Source organism: Zosterops lateralis (assembly GCF_965231275.1).
Source record: "Zosterops lateralis genome assembly, chromosome: 9".
Lineage (NCBI taxonomy): Eukaryota > Metazoa > Chordata > Aves > Passeriformes > Zosteropidae > Zosterops > Zosterops lateralis.
Genome location: NC_139769.1, coordinates 27,119,610 through 27,145,978, shown reverse-complemented (window position 1 = coordinate 27,145,978; position 26,369 = coordinate 27,119,610). Strand labels below are relative to the sequence as shown.

The following is a 26,369-nucleotide window of genomic DNA, read 5'->3' as shown; positions in this document are numbered from 1 at the left end:
AAGCTTCAACAAAATTGCCTGTGTTGGGCATGGAAGAAAGATAAGTGCTTCCCTTAAGGGGAACAGACATGGCAGTGAGTTCTCACTCCTCTGCAGGTCCCAGGAAAGCCATATGGAAGAGAAACATCTCAGATCCAGACAGCCTTCTTCCAGATGCGGATTGTCACAGATGCTGGAGGACACAACCAAAGGATTTTTTACAGAGAGATTTTTTTAGACGTGCAGAGAGTGATAGGACAAGGGGGGAGGGGTTTAAGCTGAGAGAGGTTTAGGTTACATGTTAGGAAGCTGTCTGCTCAGAGGATAATGCAACTCAGGTTGTCAGAGAAGCTGTGGCTGCCCCTGGAAGTGTCCAAAGCCAGGCTGGATAGAGCTTGGAGCAACCTGAGATAGTGGAAGGTGTGCCTGCCCCTGGCAGAGGGATGAAATGAGGGGGATATTTGAGGTTTCTTCTACCCCAAACCATTCTATGAAAGGACAGCCCTTGCTAAAAAAAGTACCTGGAAAGGGAGCTCCCCTCTACCTGATTGAAGCCTAAATTTCACTCTACAAAGGTTACTTTGGAGAATTTAAGTTAGAAATAAGCTCAGGTATTGCAATGTTAAGGGGAAAGCTCAGTTTCAGACTTTGTAAAGAGAGTTGGGTGGCAATGAGGGCAAAATTAAGGTAGAGAGCTGGAGCAGAGTTGATTTTGTCTTGCTATGATCCTTTAATCATATTACTTAAAAATGAAAGATTTATGATGTGTGTGACTTAAAAGGTGTTAATTGAACCACTTAGTGTCTGCAAATCCCTAACCATTTTTCACCTGTCAGTTCCTGTTTTCCCCTCTAACTCTGTCTATAAATGCTTTCTAAATGAGTGTTAACCCCTTGTTAACACCATCAGGCTGCAGTGGGATCTTTGCTGTGCCAGATCTAATGAACATGCTTTTGTGCACAGAAACTGTGTTTTTCTCCATCTGTACCCTCAGTGAAGTGTTTTAAATCTATCACATCTCGAACAGAACTGTTAAACTCTTGTCCTTTACATCTTTCTACCTACTCAGTAATTCTTTTTTTTTTTGTCTGGGGTAATTTTTTTTTTTTACAAGATGTGGTTATGTGATTCATCCTTTAACCACCCAAAGTGTCACAGCACATCAGCCTTCCTCAAGGATCCTCTTCACTTGCTGACATTCTGACGTCCTCTCAAAGCCACCCAGATAGGGGACTGCCTTCTAAGAACTGGCTCTGGGTTTTATTCTCTCTGCTTGTACATGATGTCTTCACTTACAGAATATTTACTTTTTTCCTTAAGCTCCTTGAAGTCCTGACTTGAGAGGAGGTAATCTGGTCAGGGCAACAGGTTTGAACTGATAAAGGTCTCCTGTGGTGTGGTATCCACCTCCCTGCCATTGGCTGGAGACTGCTCCCAGCCCACAGCTCAGTGTGGTGTAACTCCAGGCCTCTGAACTGCTTTTGCTTCCATCAGGGACTGCTCCACCTGAGAACATGACTCCAGATGTCAGGTCTGGTTATCTCTGGGCTGCTGCAACCTTCACCTCATGGTCCTGGTGGGCAGTGCCTGCCAACTTCATTTGGAACTCAGGGAATCACTTAAGCTTCTCAGAATAAGGCTTCTAGTAAATCATAGGCTGTCAAGATCTGCTTTTCTGTGTGGGTACCTAATGGAAGTAGAGCTAAGATAATGATGGTGTATTTGTGGTCAGCTCTCATGCCTACAAGGGTTAGGGATACTTAACATTTTCTCATTAATGACATACCATGGAAGAAGTGAAGCCAGGGAAATCATTGCTGGAGCTCTATCACTGCAAGCATCCTCTTAGCAGCTGGTGGTTTAAAACTGTGACTTATATTGGGTAAATAAAGTTTTATGTTTCTGAATGTAAAGTTTTAAAACCAAGGAATGCTGTTAAGTTTCACCATAGTCAGGAGTAGCATGCCAATGCTGCTTGCTGTTACTTAACTAATGGAACAATAAATGTTTAACTAGCATGAGAAAGGAAAAGGATTTTTCCTCTTCTGTGTGTAAATTATTAAGGAAAACAGGATGCAAGTGTATAGTGGAACCAAGAACTTAGCAAGGTATAATACTCTTAAGTCAGTATCCATGTATCTACATCATATTCCAGCGTGTAGCTGCACTGATCAAAGCAGTACTAAGAAGTTAGAGAATTGTGGACTTCTGGTTTATATTGTTGGTTAAAACTTGGCCCCAAGGCTATTGTGATCTAGTTATCTGTGTCAGAGCTGCTTGAGGACCTGCATGAATGGGATCTGTCAGTTCAGCTTCTGCTGTATACATCACAGTTGATACCAACTGGTGTGCTTCTTTGCCAGATGGCCCAAAAATTGGTGAACAAGTATTACAAATTTTCTTACCTCTGTCACATTTTTTGGGAGTCAGAGTGGAGGCATAGTGCCAGAATGCTACGAGTGAGACTTGGCAGTGTTGCTGCTCCTGTTTTCTCTGCTGATCGTTAGAGTTTGCCAGTAAAATCATAATTTGGTTTTGTACAGCCCCTCAATTCAGCTTGAAATAAAAAAACTCTGTGATGTATTTTCCGGTTCTTGATCAGCAACATTTCCTAAGATACTCATAGCAAACAAACTGCTGTTTCCTCCTGGATAGGAAGGCTTTTTTTAGCATTTACAAAAAGCTGGAAGTAGTTTCTCAGAAGTCAAACTTTCATGAGCACATGGGTAGGTATATAGAGCATCAAATGTGTGTTACAGGAGAGGTTGGTTTACTGTCCATGCATCTATGCATTTTACATGTACAGCTGCTCTTAGGTAAGTAGTTATCTTTATGATATAGTAATAATTTATGGTAATAATAACAGTAGCATCTGTTGCTAAGAGGTTAAGGAGTCAAACCTTAACCTCTGAGAATTTGTGTGGTAGTCAAATAGCAAAAAAAATCACAGTGTTTGAGATAAATGCATTTTAATAAAAAATTTAGACCCTAGCACTTCATATCAAGGGGGAAGTGTAAGTGTCTCTTCAGCCAATAAAGTTTTGCTTTTAGTTTGTGAAATAAGGTTTGTTCTATTTCTGATGGGTTTGGGGTTTTTTCTCTTAGCTGTATGTTTCAGTGGGGTGGTTTGATCAAAGTGCTACGTGCTTTGCAAAGATACTCATTGCCTGATGTATTGCAAAAGTGATTTTTGTGTTGTACATGATGATTTCCTGTAAGACTGACCCAGGCTTGCTCTTTTTAAGCTGTATCAGCTGGAGTAGTTACCACAAGAACCTGCTAGCCAGCAGTGACTATGAAGGCACCGTCATCCTTTGGGATGGATTCACGGGACAGAGATCCAAGGTCTACCAGGTAACACACAACCATTGTGAGCAACATTTCCTGTGCTGGGAGAGCAGCCCTGAGTCTGAGGTTCTGCTCCTAGTCCAGCAAAAGGCTTTTCTGTTCCACAGGATGAAATGGATGTTCCTCCTGTTTGGTAAATGCATCTCATCCACACAGCTTTATTGAGCTGTAGTCCTCCAAGGGAGGCGCCTTGTCTTCCTGTCACAGCTGTGAGGCAGTTGATGTTTTCTTGCTGCTGCTTTCAGGCAGGGAATCTGCACAGAGAGAAATGAGTTCCTGGAAGCTGTCTCACCTTTCTTTAGAAGCCTCTGTCTCTCCATAGCTGTTCCACTTCAGTCTTTGTGAAAAGCCTTTTGTGAAACTCTATGGTGATTACCAGTGCAAGTGCTTGTGGAGCACAAGTGCAAAATGGAGATGTGAGTGGTGAGGCTGGGACAGGGGAGCACAAGGCACAACAAGGGAGTTCCTTCCCCGCACAGTGTGCTCAGCTCCACAGCAAGACCTGCATCAGGAGACATTTCTGGCATTTTGTGTCTTGTGAAACTCAAACATTGTTTGTCTAATGGCTTCTGAGAAGCTCCTGATCAGAACAAGGAGGCTGGAAGAGAGCTTTTATGTTTGGGAAGAGGCTGGAAGTGCTGCAGGTTGTTGTGTAGGTAACACAGTCCATTGAAACTGGTCAGTGATAATGAATGTACTGCAGGCTCCTTGATGGTTCAAGTTCCTACTTAGGCCTCTCTTTACTTTTTCATTGTTTTTTAGCCATTTTATAATGCTTGTTTTCACTAAACCTTTGCATATCTCAATGACAGAGAAATTATACTGGACAGAATAAATCTAGTCTGTTTTCCTCTCAGATTTTGCACTTGTTTATGAGGCTGAATAATGAACCTAGAGACAACCAGCTGTTGCTTATGTTAAAACAAACTCATTTTGCTGCCTATCAGATTACTTGAATTTTTTATTTGGATTTGCATAGAGGCATTGACATCTGCTTTGCATGTACTGAAACCCTTTAGTGACTTCATCCTCGTGAGCTTTTTGTCTTGTAAGCCTGTGTGAAGGCTTTAAACAAAGGGTTTGACTGAATTTCAGATTTTATTCAATGCAATGTTCTGCTTCCATGTGGGATATGCCAGCATAGCAATTAGAGCTTTTCTGTGTTTTGAGGAAGAGTGTGCAGTCATTTAATAATATTTACTTGAGTGGTAAAACAGACACCAGGAGTTTTCCTTAATAGTTCAACAGGAAGGTGAGGATTTCCTGGACTTTCTGACAGGAGGTATTTGAAATGGGCATCTTGTCAGTATTGGGAGATACTTAAAAGTTGCTTATTAATGTAGAAAGACACAGCTACAATCTAGGATAAGCCGCAACACATGGTGGAACCACAGCCAGTCAAATCATGCTGCAAAACCAGGTTTTTAATGTGTATATCCTGAAATATTTTTTCTTTCAAATAAAAATGAAATCAGCTTTAGTTTTTAAAAAAGCCCTTCTAGTGTTTTCTGCTTTCCTGGCATGTCTGGCATGTTGATGGGATTGATCTGATTGGGAGAAAATATATTTTTTTAAAAACTGCTAAACATAGTAAGTTTCTCTCTCCAGGTCCCTGCTGACAATTTATCCCAAACCCTATGTGTTTTCCTTTACTGTTTTATTTCATTGCAACTCACTACCTTGCAATATTGTTCTTGTTTCTCTCAACAGGAGCATGAGAAAAGGTGCTGGAGTGTTGACTTCAACTTGATGGACCCTAAGCTATTGGCTTCAGGCTCTGATGATGCCAAAGGTACTATTTTATTTGAATCTCTGTGCAGAAGACTTAGGCTCTGTGTATTCCATTGAAAGAACAAAAATGTGCTATGGCAAGTAGCTGATTCCTCAGCTCCCTTCAGTATTGTAATTCTGTGGTAATGTGAAAAGATATGGAACCATTTGGATGTTAGAGAAGGGTAAGCTTTATTTGATTAAGATCTCTTGCTTCACCTTTTTTTGTGTAAGGTACTCTCAGCTAACATTCTCCTCAACTCCAAACAAACCAAAATGTGTTTTAACATTAGTTAAACTTGTGGAGTTAAAGCCTCTGGGCCTTTCAAAAGAACAGCGTGTATTTATATTTCAAAACCGAGGCTGTCAGTAAAACAGCAGCAGTTAAAAAATTCCTGCTGCTTTTTTACCTGTAGCTCTTCATGTTAAAGACTGTGTTTCTTGGAGCTTTGAGGAGTTGGATGGTGGACTGAGTAGGAGTGCTGGGAGCAGCTCTCAGCCTTCCACACTCCAGGGTCCATTTGACAGAGCACTTTTGGAGAGTCCTTAGGCCAAGCCCTTTACCACATGGTGGTAAAAAAACGCTCCTCTTCCAAAAAGATATAGGAAGCTCCTAAAGAAGAGTATAGCACTGAGAGTGATGTAGTATTCTTCATCCCTAATGAATGAGAGTTTTATCTGTAATATGTTTACAGTATCAAATCAGGGTAATTTAACAGCAAGAGCTTAAAAGTTCCTTTTCTAATCAGTGGGGATCACTTCTCCCAGGTGGGCTGATAGAGCTCTGGACAGAGCTCTTCGTGATTTGCTTTGAAATGATAAATTAATTTTTCATAAGTGCTAAACTCTGTAAGCTGCTCCCGCCTTCCAAAAAGCTTTTAATGCTGTTCCAAAAGAAATTAATATTCCTCAGTTGTATTTGGCAATCACAGAGTCATAGAATGGTTTGGGTTGGAAAGGACTTTGAAGCTCATTTTTTTTCTAGCTCTTGCCATGGCCAGAGACACCTTTCTCTATCTCAGTCTGCTCCAAGCCCCAACCAACCTGGCCTTGGACACTGCCAGGGATCCAGGGGCAGCCACAGCTTCTCTGGGCACCCTGTGCCAGGGCCTCTCCACCCTCACAGGGCAGAATTCCTTCCCAATATCCCATTTCACCCTGACTTCTGGCAGTATGAAGCCACTCCCCTTGTCCTGTCACTACAGTTTCCAAAGCTGGTAATTCCATTTACAAAACTTCAATGATTATTTTATATTTAAGGTGAGTTTAAAATATTTTCAGTGCGTTTCCCCTTCGTTTTCTGGTGGAAGACAGGTGTGTTTTCTATGTACTTAAATGCAGCAGGAGTGACTGTTCACCTTGTAAGTTAACAGCCTCTTCATCAGTGCTCCCCACTCTTGCCATGCATATAAAAAGCTGATCTGCCAGGTAGATCTGCATTTATTAGCATGTTAATGAGGTGTCCAGTTTTGCAAAACCCAGCTGCAAGCAGAGCTTCTGTCTTCAGTTTAACAGTTCACTTCTTCAGTAATTGTCTCTAAAAGTGTCCTGTTTACTTAGAAATTATTGTAGTAAAGCCTGCAGATCCACATAACTTGCATTTTAATTCACAAAGGTCTTTTGAAGGTGTAGTGGGGTTTTGGTGGATAAAACCAGGCTGGAACATTTTATCCTTCATTTTTACCACAACTTGCCTGTGATTTGCATATATAAAAAGCACTTTAGAGACAAATGGGAGTCTCAGCACAGATTTTAGAAGTTTTTGAGGTACAGAGCAATTGCAGTAAAATGTCCACATTAACATTGTAGTGTCCATCTTCAATTTGGGTGATCACACTGAAAAGGAATAAATGTGAGGGAATGTAAACACTCATAAGTATCATAATTCAAACCTGTCTAACTTAAAAGTTTGTCCTTCTGCTTATGCTCATGACTGGTTGAGTTGTGGTCAGTTTTAATACACAGTAATACATGTCTGGCCAGGTACACTGTCTGGCAGGAAAGATCTTTTATCTACTCTTCCTGTCCTCTTTTATTTCTCTGCTTCTTTGAGGCCACACTGGGCTTTCCAGACCTAATCTCATCGTTCTTCCCCACAAAGTACAAGTATCACATTTCCCTGTCAAGTGATCAGGACAAGGCAGCAAAAAAAGAGACAGCTTTGCCACTTCTTCCTGCTTGCTTGTGTATCTGCCTGTCTCTCCTCGGTCTTTTCAAGTCAGAAGCTAATTCTGAAAGTAGGCATGTGTTGGAAAAGGTGTTTTCTTTTATATGAAAAATCCAGTGCTTTTTCAGCTCTCTCTGACTCAGAGAGGGGACAGGCACTGCACAGGGGGTGCTAACAGGGTGCTATTAGGCAGAAAATGATTCTCCTGTAATTAGAAGCAGCATCCTTGGGCCCCAAGTTCTTGCAGTTTCCATCTTGTTAGATGAAGATAATCCAGAATATGCTTACCCGTGGAAGATCTTCCTGCTTTCATAGCAGATAATGACAGCATAAAAGCATTATTGTACAGAGTAAATATTGTGTGTACAAACCCTTCACTTTCATCTACAGTTGTTATGCCCTCCCTCTCCTTTTCAAGGGGCAGAGGTACTTGTGTATGTTCATAGAGACCCAAAGGTATACTCTAACTAGACATCAGTGAGCAAAATTGGTGTTTACTTGTTCTACAAGCAGCTAGGGGAGTAGGCATGGTCTTCATTTAAATTCTTTTATGCACATAATAATGGCGGGAGCTGTGATACTCATGTAAGTAGGAAAGGATGAATTTCTGCTTTTGGAGAAGATGAATTTTTTGAAGGTGAAATGATGCCATCAAAGTACCAGGACAGGGCTGGAGCTAATACACTTAGCTCATGACTTAGAGCTGCCTGTTCTGCATTGGGGGTGCACTTTTATGGCCATGGTAAAGTTAGCAGATGAGGAAGAGTGAAATATTTTGTGATACTCTGTGGGTAGAATTTGTCTTCACTGGGATAAATGCCTTTTTTGGGGTGATCAGATGTTTCTCTGCTCTGGCTTTCTTTTTGACCTTCTCTAAAATTCAAGAAGATAGAAAGATCATTGATAAATTCAACTGAAGAAAGAGTCCTGGTTTTACATCTGTAGTTCAGTCATTATTCCTGGCTCAGAATTGAGAGGTGAGATAGAACAGGAGCACCTGAGATCTGAGTTTGTAGCAATAGTTACTTTTCATTGTCTCATGGCAGGGAGGAATGCAGGCATCTGTCTCATTGCATCTAAGGAAAGTAATTTCCACACTGCATTAGTAAATGAGAGCCTGCTACTAGTCCTGTAGCTATTTTTTTAATAGTTCCTCTTATTTCAGTAAGACAACACAGATATGTAGAGTTGGCTTCATTAAAAGAAAAAAAAGTCTTTTACAGAGGGGATATGGCCTGAGAACTGCAGCTCAGAGTCTGCTCCTCCAGCTTCCTCAGGATTGTTTGGGACTTCATTTTCACTCATATTTCATTCCTTCAGCTTCTGTTGACTTGAGGTGTAGGTATTTATTGCTCTCAAAATACCAAGCTGAACCTTCACTTTGGTCATTTTTCTGACTAAAAAATTTAGTAATTTTCTGGAGATTTGTGGGGTTGTTGGATTCCTTTGGTGGGAGTGCCTTGAAAAGGTCAAGATGATGTTGATAGTTATAACACTGACAATCAAGTCTGTGTGTTATGCAGGGAGTACCCTGCCGTCATCACTCCACACCACCTTCCTGACCTCACTGCACAAGGCACTGGATCCAAAATTTTGCCTAGCACGACAATTCAGCAGCTTTCTCCTTTCTTAGGGATTCTGCTAATGTCTGCAAATGAATTTTCTGGTAGCAGGATCCTGTTCCTGGATTAGAGCTGTTCTGGAGTAGCAACAGACTCTTCATCACAGGAGCAGATAATTCACAAGTGACAGGCTGGATGAAACATCCTTACTCTGTGTACCAACTGTGAACATCAACACCTTCAGCTATTGTAGTACAGGCTCCTGCCTCTTTTAGTCAGTATTTAGACACAGAACTGATGCATGAAAAATTAATTTATAAACTTACACATTTGGTGTAAAGGTCTAACTAAAAAAAAAAAAAGTCTTGAAAAGACCTAAACATTTTAAACTGAAAAAAACTGCTCTGGAGGCATCTTTTTAATACTTCATTGAGGGGTAGGTATTTGGCCACGTAAAGATATCCCTCAGCAGCTGCAAAATGAGAGAAAATATGCTTTGAGAACATGTGTTTCAGAAATAGTCAATCTCAGATGGTTGCTTGTCTCATCAACACAGTTCTGGATGTTACCAAGACATCTGTGTTGTATAATTACTGCCTCGACCTCAGCAAAAACGATGAAAGCTACAGCAAATAAACTCTACCCTTATGAATTATGCTTTATTAACCTGTCAGTTCTTTTTAAAAAATAATGGGCAGTTCTAGGTGAAACTTGACATGTTTCATTATGTGTTGTTATATGTCCCATCTATCCTTTTTATGGTACTGACTAAGATATAATTGGAGCCCAGCGTATCTCACAGCAGTTAGATCACAGAAATTGCAGGCTCTAATCTGTGCCTGTCAGTTGTAACGAATATTATGATGACTTTGAGCACATGGGTTGTCTCTTCACCAGATTAAATTGCTCAGCTTATGACCTGCAATCTTGAATGAAAAAAGGAGCCAAGCTGAAACTGAGTCCTCAAATTAGCTTTTACTACAAAGCTAGGACCAGATGGCCATTTGTTTGTTTGGGGGGGGGTCAAGGAGAGACTTTGCTGCTTTGGATGCATCTTTAAATACCTGGGTGGAAAGCTTCAAAAAAAGGCTGCTGTGTGTTGTTTTAATACTAGATTTCAGCAGAGTTTTGCTCTGAACTTGAGATCATGTACCCACCCCACGCTCCCCAAGTTGCAGTGGTGTTGTCTGCTGACACTGTCATTTCATAAACATGTTTTATTTGCTTCTTATCTCATCCATAAACCTGATGGCCTTTACTGCCACCAGAACTTAGACTACTCATCTCTTGATGTCTGTTCATTTAAGCAAAATGTAAATATTTTCGTTTTGCAAAATTCTTCCCTGCTTCTGTTTCCCTCTGCCCACAAGTGCAGAACATGGTGGAGAAGCTTTATCATCAGTCTTGCCTGGGAGAAGAGAGCTTCTTAAGCCATGCTTGCAAAACTTTTGTTTCATTTAAAAACGTAGCCAGGTGTTTAGGGTGAACATTACAGCTCTGATCAATGAGAATGGATTTATTTCTAAAAACCAACCTCAGGCTGGGTGCTGTTTTCATTGAATTTTACATAATGCTTCTGGAAAAAACGAGTATACCACTGGGGTTTGTATTTCTGCTGCGGTGTGTGTGTGCTGCTTTCTGATGGTTCCAGGCAGCTGCCAGATACCCACACAGTGCTGTATTTACAATGATTGCTTGGTGTGCTCTGAGCAGTGCTGTTTCCTCTATCCTTGTATAGTAAGAAACAGCCCAATCTTGTTGCTTTCATTGCTTGCCATACTATTAAAAAATGCACTAGAAACAAACCTGCCAGTATTCCTCCTTTTCCTTCGTCTTCTAAAACATCCTTGGATAATCCATGTGAAAACAACCTTTCTTCTCCCTCGAAGCCCCTGGGAGATGCTGACCAAGAGGTGACACAGAGGACCCCTCCGAGGGTGGGGGACACCCCATAAGACTGCTGATTTCTCATGTGTGGGTCACAGTGGGTTGCAAGATTCCTCTTGTTGTGCCATTTTTGCTCACTTCACCTTCCAAGTGATCTTTCACTAAGAGGACTGGAGGACCTGTTGGCCCCAGATCAGAAGAAGCCTGTGCAGCTCAAGGGGAACTCTTGAGGGGAGTAACCCTTCATGTGTAGCCAACTGTATGTTCCACATTGCTTGCAGCTTGCTATGCTTCCAGCCTCAGATTGTGGTACTCAAGCACAGCTTGATCCAATCCTCAAGAAAAGAGGGGAGGGGAGGATGTTTAAGTCTTTTCTGCCTTGTAGGCATCAATGGGGCTTGATGCCAATCTGCTGCTCCTTTATCTGGGCAGTGTGTTATTTAGCTTTTAATAACAAGATTAACTATGTGAGGAGCACCTGGCACTCTTCATCTTAAGGTTAAATGGTGCTTGAAGTGTTTCTGGTAGGTGGGGAAAGCTGTATTTTGAACAGCCCTGGTGTTTTTTGTTGGTCATTCTCTGAAGCACTGGAGTGTTTGGGGGAAGAGCTCCTTCTAGCACATAGTTTAATCAGTGTTCATGTGGTACTCTCACAGAACAGTAAAGTTCTTGTACCAAGGGATTATTGCATCATAGGAAACCAGCATACTGATTTCTCTCCTGTCTGTGCCAGCTTCTCAAGAATAAAACAAGTTCTTCTCACTCACTGTGCATACAATTTGGTGTATTTATTCTGTGCAAAGCAGTTTTGCTGTGGAGCAGGGAGTTCTTGCATCCCAGCACAGGGACAAGGAATAAAAAAGGATGTAAGCCTTCCTGTCCTTGGTTGTATGAATCTGCACTGCAGTAACCTTAAGCACTGAGATTATAGGATGTGGTTATAGCAACCTGTTCTGTTGGTCTAACGTGTGTGGGATGGGCACTTCTGGCATCTCCTGTGTGTATAGAGGTGAGCAGAATATTTACAATGTGGACTTGAGAATATTCTCAGATTTACCAACCACTGGTGAGAATGGACCCTTTAAACTTACTAACATCTTAGCAACTGAGACTTTCCAGAATCTTATTCATGAAATAACTAGATTTTAGACCTTTCAAATGAAGTTTGTGGTTTTGTTGGTTTTTTTTGTTTATTCATGTTTCTCTTTCCCTTTCTCTAGTGAAACTGTGGTCTACCAACTTGGACAACTCAGTTGCAAGCATTGAGGCCAAGGCTAACGTGTGTTGTGTCAAATTCAGCCCATCTTCTAGGTATCACCTAGCTTTTGGCTGTGCAGGTAAGTAAAAGAAATTTGGGGCAAAGGGATATTGTTTCTTCCGTCCTTTATTCCTTACTCCCCCTCAAAGATGTCATGTTGGCTGCTGTGCCAACTGAAATGTCATTACAGTTCAAATGTCTCTGAGTAAAACTTCTGAAGTGCCACAATGATGTGTCAATGTCATTCCCCAGCCTGACTTTTTCATTCGGGTGTCTCTATCAGAGATAAGGCAGGAAAAGAAGTGGCCCTGTGTGTTTATTGGGGTCACTAAGGCAACCAGGCAGAGCTCTGCTGTGGGAGTCTCAATGTGTTAACATGATGAGAGCTGCTCTTTCTGATTTATAATACTGTTCTATAAATACTACAAAGCCATACTGGGGGGGTTAACTGGTTTTACCTGAAGCATGCTGTAAAGCTGTGGCTGTGCATGTTCCCATAGCTCCAACTACAATCCCTGTGGGTGGGCTCATGTTTTCCTAGGCTGGGCAAAGATGGCTGTTAACGTTTTTATTTTTTTGAAGTAGTCAGTGGGGAAGGCACAACGAGCCTTTTATTCACTTAGATTAAATGGTTCTTGGTGATAACACAAAGATCTGAGAGCAGAGCAGGTGTCTCTTTGGGAGGAAGCTGTATTGTGCTATGCATACAGTAACTAAAACTCAGAGGTGCCTATAAATGTTTAACTGACTCTGCATTCTTCCTCCTTGGGGAGTTTTAATGCACTTGTAACTAGTTGTTCTGGCAACATTTGTTCTCTCTGGACTCTAGGAGATGTGTTGATTGTTCTTGCAACCACTGGCTTGCCATTTCATTCAGGTGTTCTCATTTGCAGGCTGGTTCTACTTTGGTTTTAACTGTTAGGAGGCAAAAAATAAACTTGCATTTTGAATCCAAAAATGGATTCAAGCTGGAGTGTAAAATACTGACTTGCTTGACAGGCATCTTTCTGAAGTTCAGTGAATTACATGTAAAAATAGTTGAATGACAATACCTACTAGCAGCATTTGAATGAGGGGGACTATCTAGGAAAGGCTCTAGGGAAAGATGAGAGCACAAGCTCCAAATGGATCAACCACTGATTGGAATATACCTGTAACAGCATCACGAAACAGAATTCTTCTTGATAAATAAATAACTGGGATTCCTTGCCACCAAGGAAAGGCAGAGAGGGGATAAGGCACAGGTAAATCAAGAGAGGCTTTTGGAGCTGGAGGCCCTGTGGGGTAGGAGCAGGTGGGAGTGTCTCTATCCCCACACCCAAGTCCAACAAACTGGGTTTGTTTTCAGCAAGTGTGCTGTGAAAGAGACATCAGGAAGACCTAAAAGTTTCATGGAGGTTTTAAAGGGCTGCATGTTTGTTTCTATGATATAGAGGATGCTGAGGGGTAAAACGGTATTTATACTGAAAGAAGTGTTTACATCTGCTTGATATTTGGTAATTGAATCTCTAAATAAAAATTAAAATGGATATTTGATTGATATTATGAATGCTGAAACAATTACATAGGGTAATTGAACTGATGGAAATTACTTCCCACAACAGAATTCTAATTGAACTTTCAGCCATAAACACATGTGGGGAAAATGGCATATTAAAAGAAGTACTGGAATCTTGGAAAACGTTATTTCTGAGCTCCTAAAAATTAATCAGAGCAAAGAAATGAGTTAGTGTCTGCTTTTGTACTCCACATAGTAAAACAGTCATGTTTAATGTGTTATGATGGCGACAAAGGCTTTTCTTCTCCATCAGCTTCAGCTAGTCTTGCTTAATAATTTCATTTAGTTTGTGGAAAAAGGAACATAGCTTTTGAATAGCGTGAGTTGTTACATAGGCTATAAAATTTAAGAATCAAAGCTGACTTTCTTAAGTAGTACAAAAAAAAAAAAAGCAGGGAACTGGGCACACTGACTTGACCACTTCTGTTTGCCCCCAGCAGGAATAAAGATGAGCAGTCCACAACACTAAACACTAATTCAGTGACCAGTGTAGTGGGCAATTTTAGAAAGCCGTCTTAGCCCTGCCTTGACTTGCTCACATGCTAAGAGGATTTTCACATTTTGAAAACTGTTTCAATTACTTATTCAGTGATTTATTCAAGGATAAAAGAGCCAAGATTTCCAAGCGTTTCATGCCCCACACAGTCTTGTCTTGTATTTAAACAGAAGTGCTGTTTCTATATATGCTCTCGTTTTATGTGCTGATTTGTTGGAGCTAAATGCTATATATGTGTCTGTATTTTTATGTGTATATATCTGTACTTTAAGGCTTGATGAAGTAAGCAATTCATAAAATGGTTAGAGAGGAAGTATTGGTACTTAATATTTGAGATATAAAAAGAAGTAAAGTGATTTACAGTACTATTAATAAATTACATGCACATTTCAACTCCCTTTTCCTGTATGCAGAATAGCTGAAAGCCAGCATAACTTCTTTAAGTAATGTAATTTTGACTAGAAGTCTAAATTTTTTTAGGGTTAACATTTTTATTTTCTTTTAAGGTTCTCTTAACCATCCATAAAGCTGGAGCATCTTTTAATAAGGTCACATTCTTTCACACCTTGCTTGAGGAAAGCTCCTCTCTGTCTTTGACAAATGCATCTTGCCCACTTGTATCCATCTGTTCAGAATACCTCTTTGAAGTGGGTTTCCTAACCAAATGCTTCAGCTAGATCAGCATCTCTGTGCTGGTTCCTCCCTTGCCTTCACCACAGAAATAGGATGACCATCTTAAGGTCCTTTCCACCCTGTCCCCATCTTACATTTCTTGTCACTTGTTAGTGATATTTTGGCTGTTGGCCCACACAGCCCATGCTGCTACATTGTGTACAGGTACAGGTGAGAGGGACCTTTCTGCCTTCTCCAATTTTAAAACTCCCTTTTACAGAAGAATTTTTAGGAAGATGCAAAAGTCCCTTAGAGACCTACCAACACATGGCATGAATTATGTGAGCTAAGGCAGCACAGGGTTCACAGCCTGACTTTGCTTCTCATCTAAAAGCTTCAGGGCTCTGTAGGGAATCTTTAACCAGAGATCAGGGTTTAATAAAAACACTTCCACCTGCACCCAGTTTACATGCTGCATGGCCAAATAAAAGGAGGGAACTGAAGGACTACAGGGATGGATTTTGAAGCAAAGTCAGGCTGTGAACTCCGTGGCACAGTGAGTGAAATGGGGGGGTTCTGTTCCAGGATTTGCTATGATGTGTGGCAATGCACTCCCACACCCAAGTAAATGGTCCTATATAAGGAAAAAGTTTCAGTTTACCGCTAAACAAGTAAGGAAGTTAAACTAGAATTTTCCGTAGCTTTCTCATTGTAATTAGCCCAGTGCCAGCACGGGAGCACTGATTAGGCTTTAGAAATGTACCTCAAAGCCTGTTGCCAATTTCATTGGGTAAAGTGCCAAATAACCCACCCTAGACCATCAAGTACTAAGAAGACTGCACAAAGGAGCTCAAGTGCTTTTTTGGACTGCCTTAGCCAGTGTAAGAGTGTTCTCTGCACTGTGACTTACATTTTCTTTTGTTCTATAATGTTTGTTATTTTTATAATTATTAAAACGTTTTATTTTATAAAGCATATCCAGAGAAGTTGTCTCACTATTAAGCCACTTTAAGAAGTTGCAAGATACCCTCAAAAACTGATACAATTACACTGGGCTCATAACACTCTGGCCAGGTGTTAAACTGTATCAGTGATGTTTTGATTTAAGCCTAGCCTTAAAAAAACTCTTCAGAAGTGTTATTAGACTGTATATCATCACCATGAGGAACACACTTTTTTTAGTAAAGGGCACCGAGTTGGCTTCAGTTGCTGTAGGAAACCAAGCTTTTGATTCCACTATAAAAGCAAATCTCAGGATTAGCATCTGCTATGGATGATATGTATGATTCTTTTCTGGACTCTTCACTCTGAAGCTTTTAGATGACCAAAAAAATTATTTTGGATAGCTTAAAACAGAACAAATGAGCAATAAACTAGAAATAGAGCCTATAGAAGAGAGAAATGGATATCGGTTTGAGAAGCAATTCACTTAAAATCATGCACTTCAGGTGAGAGGAAAGCTTGTGTGTCTGGCTGCAGCCTGATAAAATCAGTTGCAGTGGAGAGGGCACATGAAGAAGAAAACACCCCTTTTGTCTGTTTCTTTAATAAAATGTTCTATTTGCATGCTTACTGAGTTGAAACATTGTCCAGTATACGCTGTAATCGCTGCCAAATACAAAATCAGGTCATTCTGTGGTCTTTTCCTCTTTTTAAAAACAGATAGGGTTTTATCCTGAAATTAGCTATATAAATCATGGCTGAAGTTATTACTGTTCTGCCTCAGCAATAGCACTGATGTCCTTAACTCATATATTTTCTGGCAGTGCTGTTTCCCTACTTTAAAAAGAAAACTAAAGGCTGGAAATGCATCATGCACTTTGCAGCTGGAATGTCCAAGTCGTGCAGTCTGAGTGAGATCAGACTGTCTGCTAACTCCAGTGAGCTCAGTGTAGCTATTGATAGTAAGAATGTTTTATTCCCAGCATGCTGTAATAGTGTCAGCAGTTAGCACTTTATTTCCCATATATTATGCAGAGATTTTGTAAGAATTCAAAAATCTGAAGTTCCTATGACATTAGATGCATCATCTCCTCTAACATTGTATTTTTTCCCTGTAGGACCCACATATTTAGCAGGGTGGATTGAGTCTGAAAGAGATTTCTCAGGGCTGCAGAGATGCAGGGCAGAGACTGTCTCCTCTCCGGGAGCTTCACAAAATAAGTGCATGTAGCAGAGAAATACATATGGACAGGGGATAGGACAGCAACAGAACAGCTGCAACCTAGTCAGAGCTTAAGGTTTTGCTGCATTAATTTTAGCTTTGATGGTCTCTAAAACAGCTTTGCTGTGTTGTCACAAACTCTTGATAATAGTGTGGGTTCAGATGAAGTGACCATGGCAGGGAAAAAGTGGGGTGGTGCTGGTTGATGCTGATCTTACTACTCAGAGCAACAGAGTTTGAGACTATGTGCATTGGAGATGCCACATTCCCTCCTAAACGTCCCAGATTTTGCTTTTCCTTCTCTTCTTTCATACTACTAATTGCATGGCCAAAACCAAATTGCCTTTTTTCTGGACTAGGTTATTCTGTGATCCATTGAGCACCAGTGCCAGCCTCAGACAGGCTTTTGGCAGCCTGTATCAATGCCAGTATTTACTAACAAGGGCAAACCCTCAGTGAACATGAGGTCTGCTCTTAGTGCTGAGGTTCTCCTCTCTTACCAGCTCTCTCTCTTCCTTATTCCCTTCCCCACTTTCTGCATTTCCTTCAAAGGTGATTTTGCCTTTCCCCATCACTTTTTCCTGGCTGTTTAAAGATGTTTCCTCTGCACCATCTTTAGCATTACACAATGGAGTTGTATTCTGGTTTTGAAAGGTGCTGCCTTTCTTTCCTCACTGAATGGTCACAAAACTAATTTGATACTGTGGGTCAGTATCAGCATTATGAAGGGCTCCTGTTGTTGTGTCAACAGCTTTGTTTTCATTTGCAGCTATTTACCCACCCCTTAAGGTCTCTGCATCACCCTGATGCACTTACAGTTCAGGGTCAAAAGTGGCCTTTTTATCATCATCATTCCATTTTTCTAATACACCTGGTGTCCAAGTGGGGCCACTTTGGAGACTATCCTTGCTTGTGAAATATTGATTTTCCTGCTGCAGTAACTGGAGCAGTGATTTCTCTTTTCCAAACATCTCTCTGTAGACTTAGCCTTGCACACTGTCTCAGATCTGGGTGACTTACCTGGCTTGTCACTCAGCTCAGAAGAATGATGGGATATTAATGACTGAGAAAGTAGTGTGCCTCTTTGGAAGAGAATTAATGTTTTCCAGCTGAGAGCAAGGTCTTACCTTAATAGATTCTCATGGGTGAATAGTGTGTTCTGTTGAAAGCCTGCAGTGACTCAGAAAGGATCTATTTGTGTGAACAGATGACATGTTTTGGGTGGAGTTAGGCAGCTTCCTTGGGCTTGAGCCACAAGATTACCTTCAGCATATGAATTGAGCTCAGTGTTTAAAGGCACAGACAAAGGTTAGGCATTTCTTTCAAACCTGTGGAAAAACTTCATCTCACAGCAGTGAGTGCTCAGAATTCAGCCTTGATGAAAGCAAAGTGGCATGCAGCAGTTCAGGGCTTGCCCATTACTTGGATAGGACTTTACCTGCAGTGTTTCTTTTCATTTTGTGAATAATTAATAACCTTCCTCTAGTCCATGATCTCTGAGGCTGTTGGCAGGGGAATTAGGGGACAAAGTCTGCTTTTTGGAAGTGCACATTTGTCACCTTTAATTCAAACTCATTCCAGAATTCACTGCAAAGGCTTTGTTTGTTTTGTATTGGAAAGCGTTTAAAGCACTTCAGTCAGTCAAGGGTTGTTTGGAGGAATCTGTGGTTTTGGCTAGTATGTCTATGATCATAATTCTGCCCAAAAGTACCTATTGCAGTGGAAACACTGAGCTTAGTTGGGATTCTTTAGGTGAAGACATATCCTTGAAGGTTTGACTTATATGTTATCCCTCTTCATGGACCCTGGGATGTAAATGAAGGTGAAATATCAAACCAAGCCTTCTGCTGTCCTGGTGAAGACAATATTTCTGGCTCTGGTAGGTAGATCACATTACACTTTTGCTCAGGACTGAGAGTGGGAAGAACTGCAGCTATGCTATATTATTTGAATTTGAAATCTTTGTAGTTAAGCTGATTTTTGTGTTCCTGGGTATCAGAGATGCTGCCAGGTCTGCCAGGCAGTGTCTTCCTGCCTTGCTGCTAGTGCTTCCTAGGAAATCGCAAAGGGACATGAAACCGCTCATCAGTGTGCAGGATGTGTTGTATGTGCAATTCTCACATAAGCCTTAAGAGCTTATAGAATTTTTTTTACTTGCACAGAAAAAGCAGTATCTGACTTGTCTTGGATAAGGCATTTGCAATGAATAGTGAGTAACAATATAGAGACCTGCTGGGAGTTTCCTACCTTTATCCCAGAGGTCATCACACTTCAGTAACAAGTGAATGAATAAAATGAACTTGAAAAGCTCCATTTGATTCTCTAGAGAAAAGGATAAATCTGTCATTAGCAGAAATGAGTGTGCTAATTGTTTGCTTAAATATTCTTTTCCTGAACATTTTGTCTTACAACTGGCATTAGAAGTCATTTAGTCAATGTGACGGAATTCAAATTTAAATTGAAATGAGCCTTGAAATTCAGGAACAGATAGGCAACTCCAACATTCATCTTTTTCTCAGAATGCCAAATTGCTCTTGCTGCTATCTGTTGCTGTATCCCTTAAGAGTTTAATGCTTTCTGACCTCAGCAGTTTCCAAAGCTGCAGGTTTTTTTCTGGTAGCTCAAAGGAATTGCTCCTTGGAATGGCATCCTCCATAATGGCTTCCTGTTCAGACTGGTGCACAGACTAACTGTTCCAACCTTTTATTTGGGTATTGTGCTTCCATACTAAGTGGTGCAGATTGTCATGTTGTGCAGGAAAATCTGTAACCAGTGAGTGCAGTGTGGGCTGTCATCTCAAAGGCATCTTTTCATGGTGTCTGAGCATCTAAACATTCCGTGAGTTTTTAAGAGTAGAGTTCTGAATGTTTGGGCAAGGCTCTTATTAGCCATTTAAATGTCAAGAAGATGGCAAAAAGTGAGACTGTAGATGCAAATCTAGTTGATCTTCACAGACCTATTTCATTGCCTAGTTAGGATACGTTGCTTCTTTTCCACCTTGGATCCTGTGTACCATCACCTGATTTCCTGTGCTTGTTTCCCTTTATACACAATCCACACTGCCTTTGGTTTAGGCCTCCTTATCTGAAGCTTGTGTTTTAGCAGTTGTGACACTGTATTTAATATCCTTCCTCTCTTCCAGTGGAGTCTGCTGTGAGGTCAGTTTAGGTAATGAATCAGATCATCATCTCCAGAACCTAGTTAAGAAGGCTAATATCTCCTCAGGCTAGTGAAGCAAAATGTAGTTCTGGACTAAAATCAGGTTTGACTGTTAATTTGGCAAACTCAGGTTCTCAGGAGCCTGTTCCTTGCTTTCCTTAGCTCCACTTTGGCTGCTCTGAATCCTGCTGGTTCTCTTTGTATAATGTCTGCTAATACAACAGAAACCTGAAAGCTGCACCCTTAAAATCTTAGGGAGGAATGTTCCTGTTTACATCCATCTTTTGTAATGCCTCAAACCCTTCTATTGACCTCAAACATGATCTTGACCTCTTGCATTGTGTGGTTCCAGGGAATCTGGCTGTGCTGCCCTTTCCCTCCATCACATCTCCTTGACTTGTGTTACTTTGATTCTTTCAAGAGCCAGAGCTGACATGGCTGTAGCATTAGGAAGAGTGTTTGTTGTGTGCAGTATGTATCTTGAATTGAGAGAGATGTTCAGCAAATGACAGTGTTTTTGGCTTTGATTGATGTACCCAGCACTCCTTGTACAAATAAGGCTCCTGTTGCTCACGTAAGAAGTTTCATCTCTTCCAAGGTCTAGTCCATTTAAACACCATGGGTAGAAGCACCTTTTACCATAAAATGACTGTTCTTCACATGTTCTAGGTGTCAAAAAATTTATTTTGGACGTCAGCTTACAGGCACTAGCACATGTAGAATTAGGCATGTTGCATAGTCAATGAGAAAAGCTGGGTTAGGAGGATAATTGAATGTTGCATCTGAGCAGTGCATAATTAATTCTTTCCAAAGCTGCAGGTATTATTGCTGTTCTCTTCATTAGTTTTGTAGCATTAGTAAATCTTGCTTGTGTGTACTGAATATTGCATTTCTCCAACAGTCTGCTAGACAGCAATCCTTGAATGGCACAAAAACCATCTATCCCTTACTCCTGTGAGAAATTGCTATAGCTCTTTAAAACCATAAAGGTCAAAGTTTCAAAAGAGTTCTAGAGAAATCTGGTTTGCTTCCCTCTCCCATCAGAGCCCTTTTCTCAACTGATTAATATCTAATGTTTTATGTCTCCTCCTTCTCTCCTTAATGCAAGACAAGTTATTTAGGGTGAAGGCTTTATGGGCTGCTGTATCAAAAGCTTTAGACAAGTCAGTAACAAAATGTCCCTGGTGTGTAAAGACCATTATCCATAACCTGGCAAATGTCATCTGTAACTTTGAGCTATAGAGAATCTGTGGAATACAAAGGTGAAAAACCCAGTTGGCAGTTCCCATCAAGGCTGCTGTTCTCTTTATCTGTTCAGCAGAGGGAGATATAGATCTTTAGAGGAATGTTAGTGTTGGTATGTATTTAAAAAAAATAGTACAGTTGGTGTGAGTAAGAGATGCAAATCACTGGCTGAAGCAGGGTATAGTGCTTCCTTGCAAAGCTCTGTCAAAATATTTCAAGTGCTGACCTGAAACCCTGTGCTGGCATATCCCTGAGCCTTTCTTTTGTAGAAGGAAAAGTAGAAGGGTTTTATTGAGCTGTTGGTTTTGCCAGAGATTAAACGGAGGCTACCAGCCATTCAGTCTAACCTCAGCTCTTTATTTCAGTTTTCCTGGAGTGGTTCTTTCTCATGGTGCTCCTTTTATCATCCAGTTTGCAAAACAGAACACTGTTGGTCATTTTCCCTCTTTTCAAAGCAATGTTCTTTGTTTGTTTAAATGAAAACCTGGGCTGGATTTGTGTTGAATTCCCTAAATATGATTTTTCTGAGGGTGGATTTCCACTGGATTCTTTAAATCTAATTTTTGGAGGCTGTTGCCCATCATCTGTATTGCAGTGTAGGAAAATGAGATTAAGTTGTCATCTCCAAATACCCGTGTGCCTTCCTCTGCTTTAGAAACTTCCTTTCATCTCCTCACTAACATCACAAGCTCTGTGGCTTCTTCACTTTAAAGGGTTTAGTTGTTTGGGGTTTTTTTAAGATTTTGCCACCAGCAAAATGAATCATACAGGCCGTGCTTAATCTTATATAGTCTTTAGAGCACACGGGGGAGGTTTTCACCTGCAGGGAAAAATATGTATTGAATGGTTTTCTCAACTTCAGTCCCTTTTTGGGTGGCCATTGAATGTTTGACACCTATGAAGATGGGGTGTGCAGGACCTCCCCAGGAGTCTGGTACCGCTTGTCTAGACAGAACTCTCAGAGCAAATATAAGTGAAGTACAGCATCCCAAATACTCTCGGACACACACATGAAATACAAAATAAGGGCATTGTTACAGTTTGCTGCTGTGGACCAGAGCGTTGCTTCTAGATGAGATTGCTGAGATTTCCCCAGGGCTGCAGAAAATGGTTATTCAGAGAAAAACTGTTCCCTCACTGCAAAAAAAACAAACTCCAGGTAAAAAGAAGAGGAAAAAGCAAATGCGTCAAATGAATAATTTTGTCTTAGTTATAGAAACAAAGCGCTTGCAGTTTCTGCTGGCAAAAAAAAATTGTGAATACAAAGCCATATCCAGCAAACATTTTAATGTGCCTGTGATAATGGCTGTTGGGATACATTTTTCTTCCTTTATTGGGACTTTTTTGGAAGGGAAGGTACAAACAGGAAAAATCAAAAATCCCAGTTAGCTTTACCTGTGCTGCAGTGTTCTGTGGGGAGGTGTTGGAGTGACATGGGTTGGTTTCTGCTGTCTGCTCCTCATGTAATTTGTTAATGCTGCAAGAGAGAAACAGCACACTGCATTCTTCAGCAAGATGCTCTGGACAGTTTAGTCTAAAAAGGTTCTTTGCTTCAGGCTGTATCAAACCCATTTTTAATCTCTTCCCTTTACAGTAAGGGAAATGGTTTGTACAAAGGGCACTGATGTCAACTTACTGTTGTTGATACCATCCAATTCCTTCTTCAAAAATTCTTGTGCTAATTTTTAGTACAGGGCTTTGTTCCTGTGGATTCAAATCCACTTTTTCCTGTCCCTAGTGCATTGTCATTTTTTTTTCTTTTCCTGTAGCATCTATTTCTTTTATGTAGTGGAAGCTATCACAGTCTTCCCTCCCAGAAGTGGTTTGTGATAGGCCAAACCCTGCCCTGATCATATCCCATTCTAGTATTACTCTCTCAAGTGAGATAAATCTCTTCATAGTGTTTTGTTGGCTGGAGGGCTTCTTCACCATTCTTTGTCAAATGCCCAAATGCCACCCCCCATTTCTGTTACTGAAATAAAGGTCCCTTTTTTTCCTCCCTGCTGTCTCTTCTGCCCTGGAAGAGATTTTTTTTTTTGGGGGGGGAGAGGGTAATTCCACGGAGTTTCACTTGTCTTGTTGAGTTGAATTATTCGCAAAGATGGAATATTCAGCTCTCCTATGTCCCCAGTCTTCTCTCCAGGGCAAGACCCGCATATGGATGTTCAAACTCCAGCCTGCCTTTCTGCTGTAGGGAAGATTAAATCTCCACCCTAAACTTTCTGAACAAAGCCACCTCAGCCACAGGAATATCTGCAAGTACTGTTGCTTGGTATTGCAGCCTTGGCAGCAGTTAAAATTGAGCTGTTCATTTTCTTTTTTCACTAGTAAGAAGAAAAAGTGAATTAAAGGAGAGCTAAGGTTGTATGACAGTGCTTTATGCCACCCCCATCGTGTGGGCGTAGATAGACAAAACCTGAAAGATCTGAGAAGCCAGAAACCTGTGCAGCAAAACACAGCCTAAATGTTATTGCTGGTATCTGAGAGGTGGGCTAACGCCTTGCCTTTCTTATGTCAATAGCAAATAGCGTGAGCAAGTTTGTATTAAAAAAAAATTCTCCCTAATCTTTTGACATGAGAGCACTTTCAAGACAGCTGAGGGGAGCTTTTATAGAATTGTCTTTGGAAATGCTTGGAGCATGACTGAGTAGGACTCTTGAACACAATTATTTAACTTGGAAATTGAATCCAACTTTCCATCCTTGGCTGGGTAGTTGGACTGGCTGGATTTCAGAGGTCCCTTCCAGCCCACTCTATTTCATGACTTTCAGAGGGTCCTTTGAGCAAAAGTGGATTTTCTAGATACTGCATTCTATGTAGGATTAAGTTTCAATTGAGCTTCCTCATAAATAAATTCTAAGTTGTCTTTCAACCAACCTTTGATGTCATTGCCTTGGCAGGGAGGCTCCATTTCCTGGTGCACAGGTATGTAGCAGATCCACTGGAGAGGCTCCACTTTTTTTTATTAATGGCTTTTCAGTTAGTCTGTAAGTAATTCTGGAGCTAGGTAGATGGCTTTTGTAGATTTCCTCTGGAATTTAAGGAAATGTGTTTTCCAGCATTTAATTTTCAAGGTTTGGGTTCTGATGGCAGTTTTCTGCCTTTCCTAAGGTTGTTTATCTGGCCCTTGTTCAGGTTTCTCTAAGGACCAAGGTACCCTGATGTGCCATGTCATCGTCAGTGCACTGTATGGAAGTACAGTGATTTGAGTTTATTTTTAAATCCGGATGTTTTTCCTTTTTATCTCCTTCCTCTTTCTCCTCCCTAGCAGAAGAAAAGTTTTTCTTGGTGAAAACTGAGGTTTCATGTGAGTCTCCTGATCCTGTTTCCATTTTTAGTCCAGCCAAAGACTTTACCTTTGTGGATGCAAGCTTCCTTTTTTACAGCAAGAAATCACACTGAGCTTGGCCGAAAAAGAGACTTTTGGATAACCCCATCTCAAGTTCTGTTGTTCTACCTCTTGTTTACCTATGTTCAGCAAATATTCATCAAGATGGCTTATTCCCTCTTTCATGACATACCACGTAGGAAAATAACAGGAGGTACTCTTTCCTTTTGACCTAGAGACACTCAAAGCAGGCTTTGATTTGAACCACTATACTCTGGCCACTTGAAGGCATAAGGATGCAGTTATATTTTCCTGCTAAACAAGTTGCCTAGATACAATTCTCAGAGCCCTGAGTGATCTTGCTTACACTTGGTATACAGAGGAGAAACGAGTGAAAGGAAAGATCAATTTGTGTAGGTAGATTTTTAAATATATATCACTGGATTTCAGCTAACCCCTTCAATGTCTGAGTGGCAGAGGCTCCCTCTGGGATCTCTGAAATAATTTTCTTTTAGCCAATGGAAATAAAACTGAAATGAAAGGTTACAAAGTCGCATCTCTCCTCATTCTGATGAAAAACATTTTGTGGGCTTGTTTTATATCCGTTCATATTTTGCTGTTCTTTTGGTTTTCCCAGGATAATCTAATTGATGGCGAGCAAAGGTTTCTAACACCAGATTTGGTCTGACTCAGTTTGTCTTGTTAAACAAGTCATTTAAATACACCCCCTCAGACTATAAACATCTCTTATTGTTACTGCTGATGTACAGAGTTTCACTGGCAAAAACAAGCCAGCCTTGATCCAAGCTTGAAGTTCATATGGAGGAAAACAGACAAATGAAGATGGGGCAATCATGAGCCGAGGACATCAGTTACTGAATGTAACAGATCAGACCATCACGGTCAGAGAAGCACAAGAGCACATTAAAGATTACACTCCAGCCTGAGCTTCAGTAAAAGATCTGTAGCACAAGGTGTGCAGGACTGCAGGCTGTAGCCAGAGCATTAATGTATGAAATTATTTTGACCTTTAGGTTTGCTATTGAAGATAGCAAAAAAAAAAAGTCCAAAATGTGCCTTGATCAAAGAATGTTTCTGCCAGACCACTTAATTAACATCTGGCTGCCTACCTGACAGCTTTGCATTTGAATATGGGCATCTTCTTGTCTGATACTCATCTGCTGTGGAACAAGGAACACCACTTATGTTTTCAAGTCTGTGAGCACTGAGAAATCCAAGTAATGTAAAGGACTTTTTTTAATGGATTAATAATCTAAATATTGAACAGTTGAGAAATGCGCATTTTTAAATGATTGAAATAAGAAAAATGGGCATTGATTCTCCAGCAATTTAGTTTTCCAGAGGAGAGCCACAGAGCCTTTGTATGCAGCTCTTGGGGCTTTCTGGTGGTTACATCCTTTGAATATAAAACTGTTGCATTGCAGGTAAATTTTTGTTTTGCTGTCCTTGGCTTGATACTCCTTCAAGTAAGTGGTTCTTGGTTGAAAAAAGCCTGGGGGGTCTTGTGAATTAGTTGATGCTGATTAATGCTCATGTTGAAGGTGGGTGAAACACATGACCTAGAAGATGAATGTTACCTGAAGAGTGAGATTGCTCTGCTCTGTTTTTTGCGTGTGGCTGCCTTGTGTGTGCTGGTACTCAGTGAAAGATAAAATTGCTGCTATGTGACACCCTGTCATAACCCTTGCTGTTCTTTGTGGAGCTGCTGCTCATCAGTACACAGTAAGAGCTTTACAATAGGTGGTGTTGAACCTAAACCCTGCCAGTAACAGCAGTTTTGTAAATTTTATTAACAAATCTAAATGTAAGGAAAAT

The 26,369-nt window shown here is 40.7% G+C and overlaps 1 protein-coding gene across 2 annotated transcripts in view; it reads left to right on the top strand.

Annotated features, from left to right (window-relative positions):
• The window catches only part of COP1 (COP1 E3 ubiquitin ligase), a 124,804-nt gene that overhangs the window by 57,748 nt on the left and 40,687 nt on the right, over positions 1-26,369 (top strand). For both annotated transcript variants that reach the window (XM_083867433.1, XM_083867432.1), the window contains exons 13-15: positions 3,225-3,333; positions 5,038-5,119; positions 11,934-12,050. In XM_083867433.1, coding sequence (XP_083723559.1) covers positions 3,225-3,333; positions 5,038-5,119; positions 11,934-12,050 — 308 coding nt within the window. The remainder of the gene's footprint in view (positions 1-3,224; positions 3,334-5,037; positions 5,120-11,933; positions 12,051-26,369) is intronic.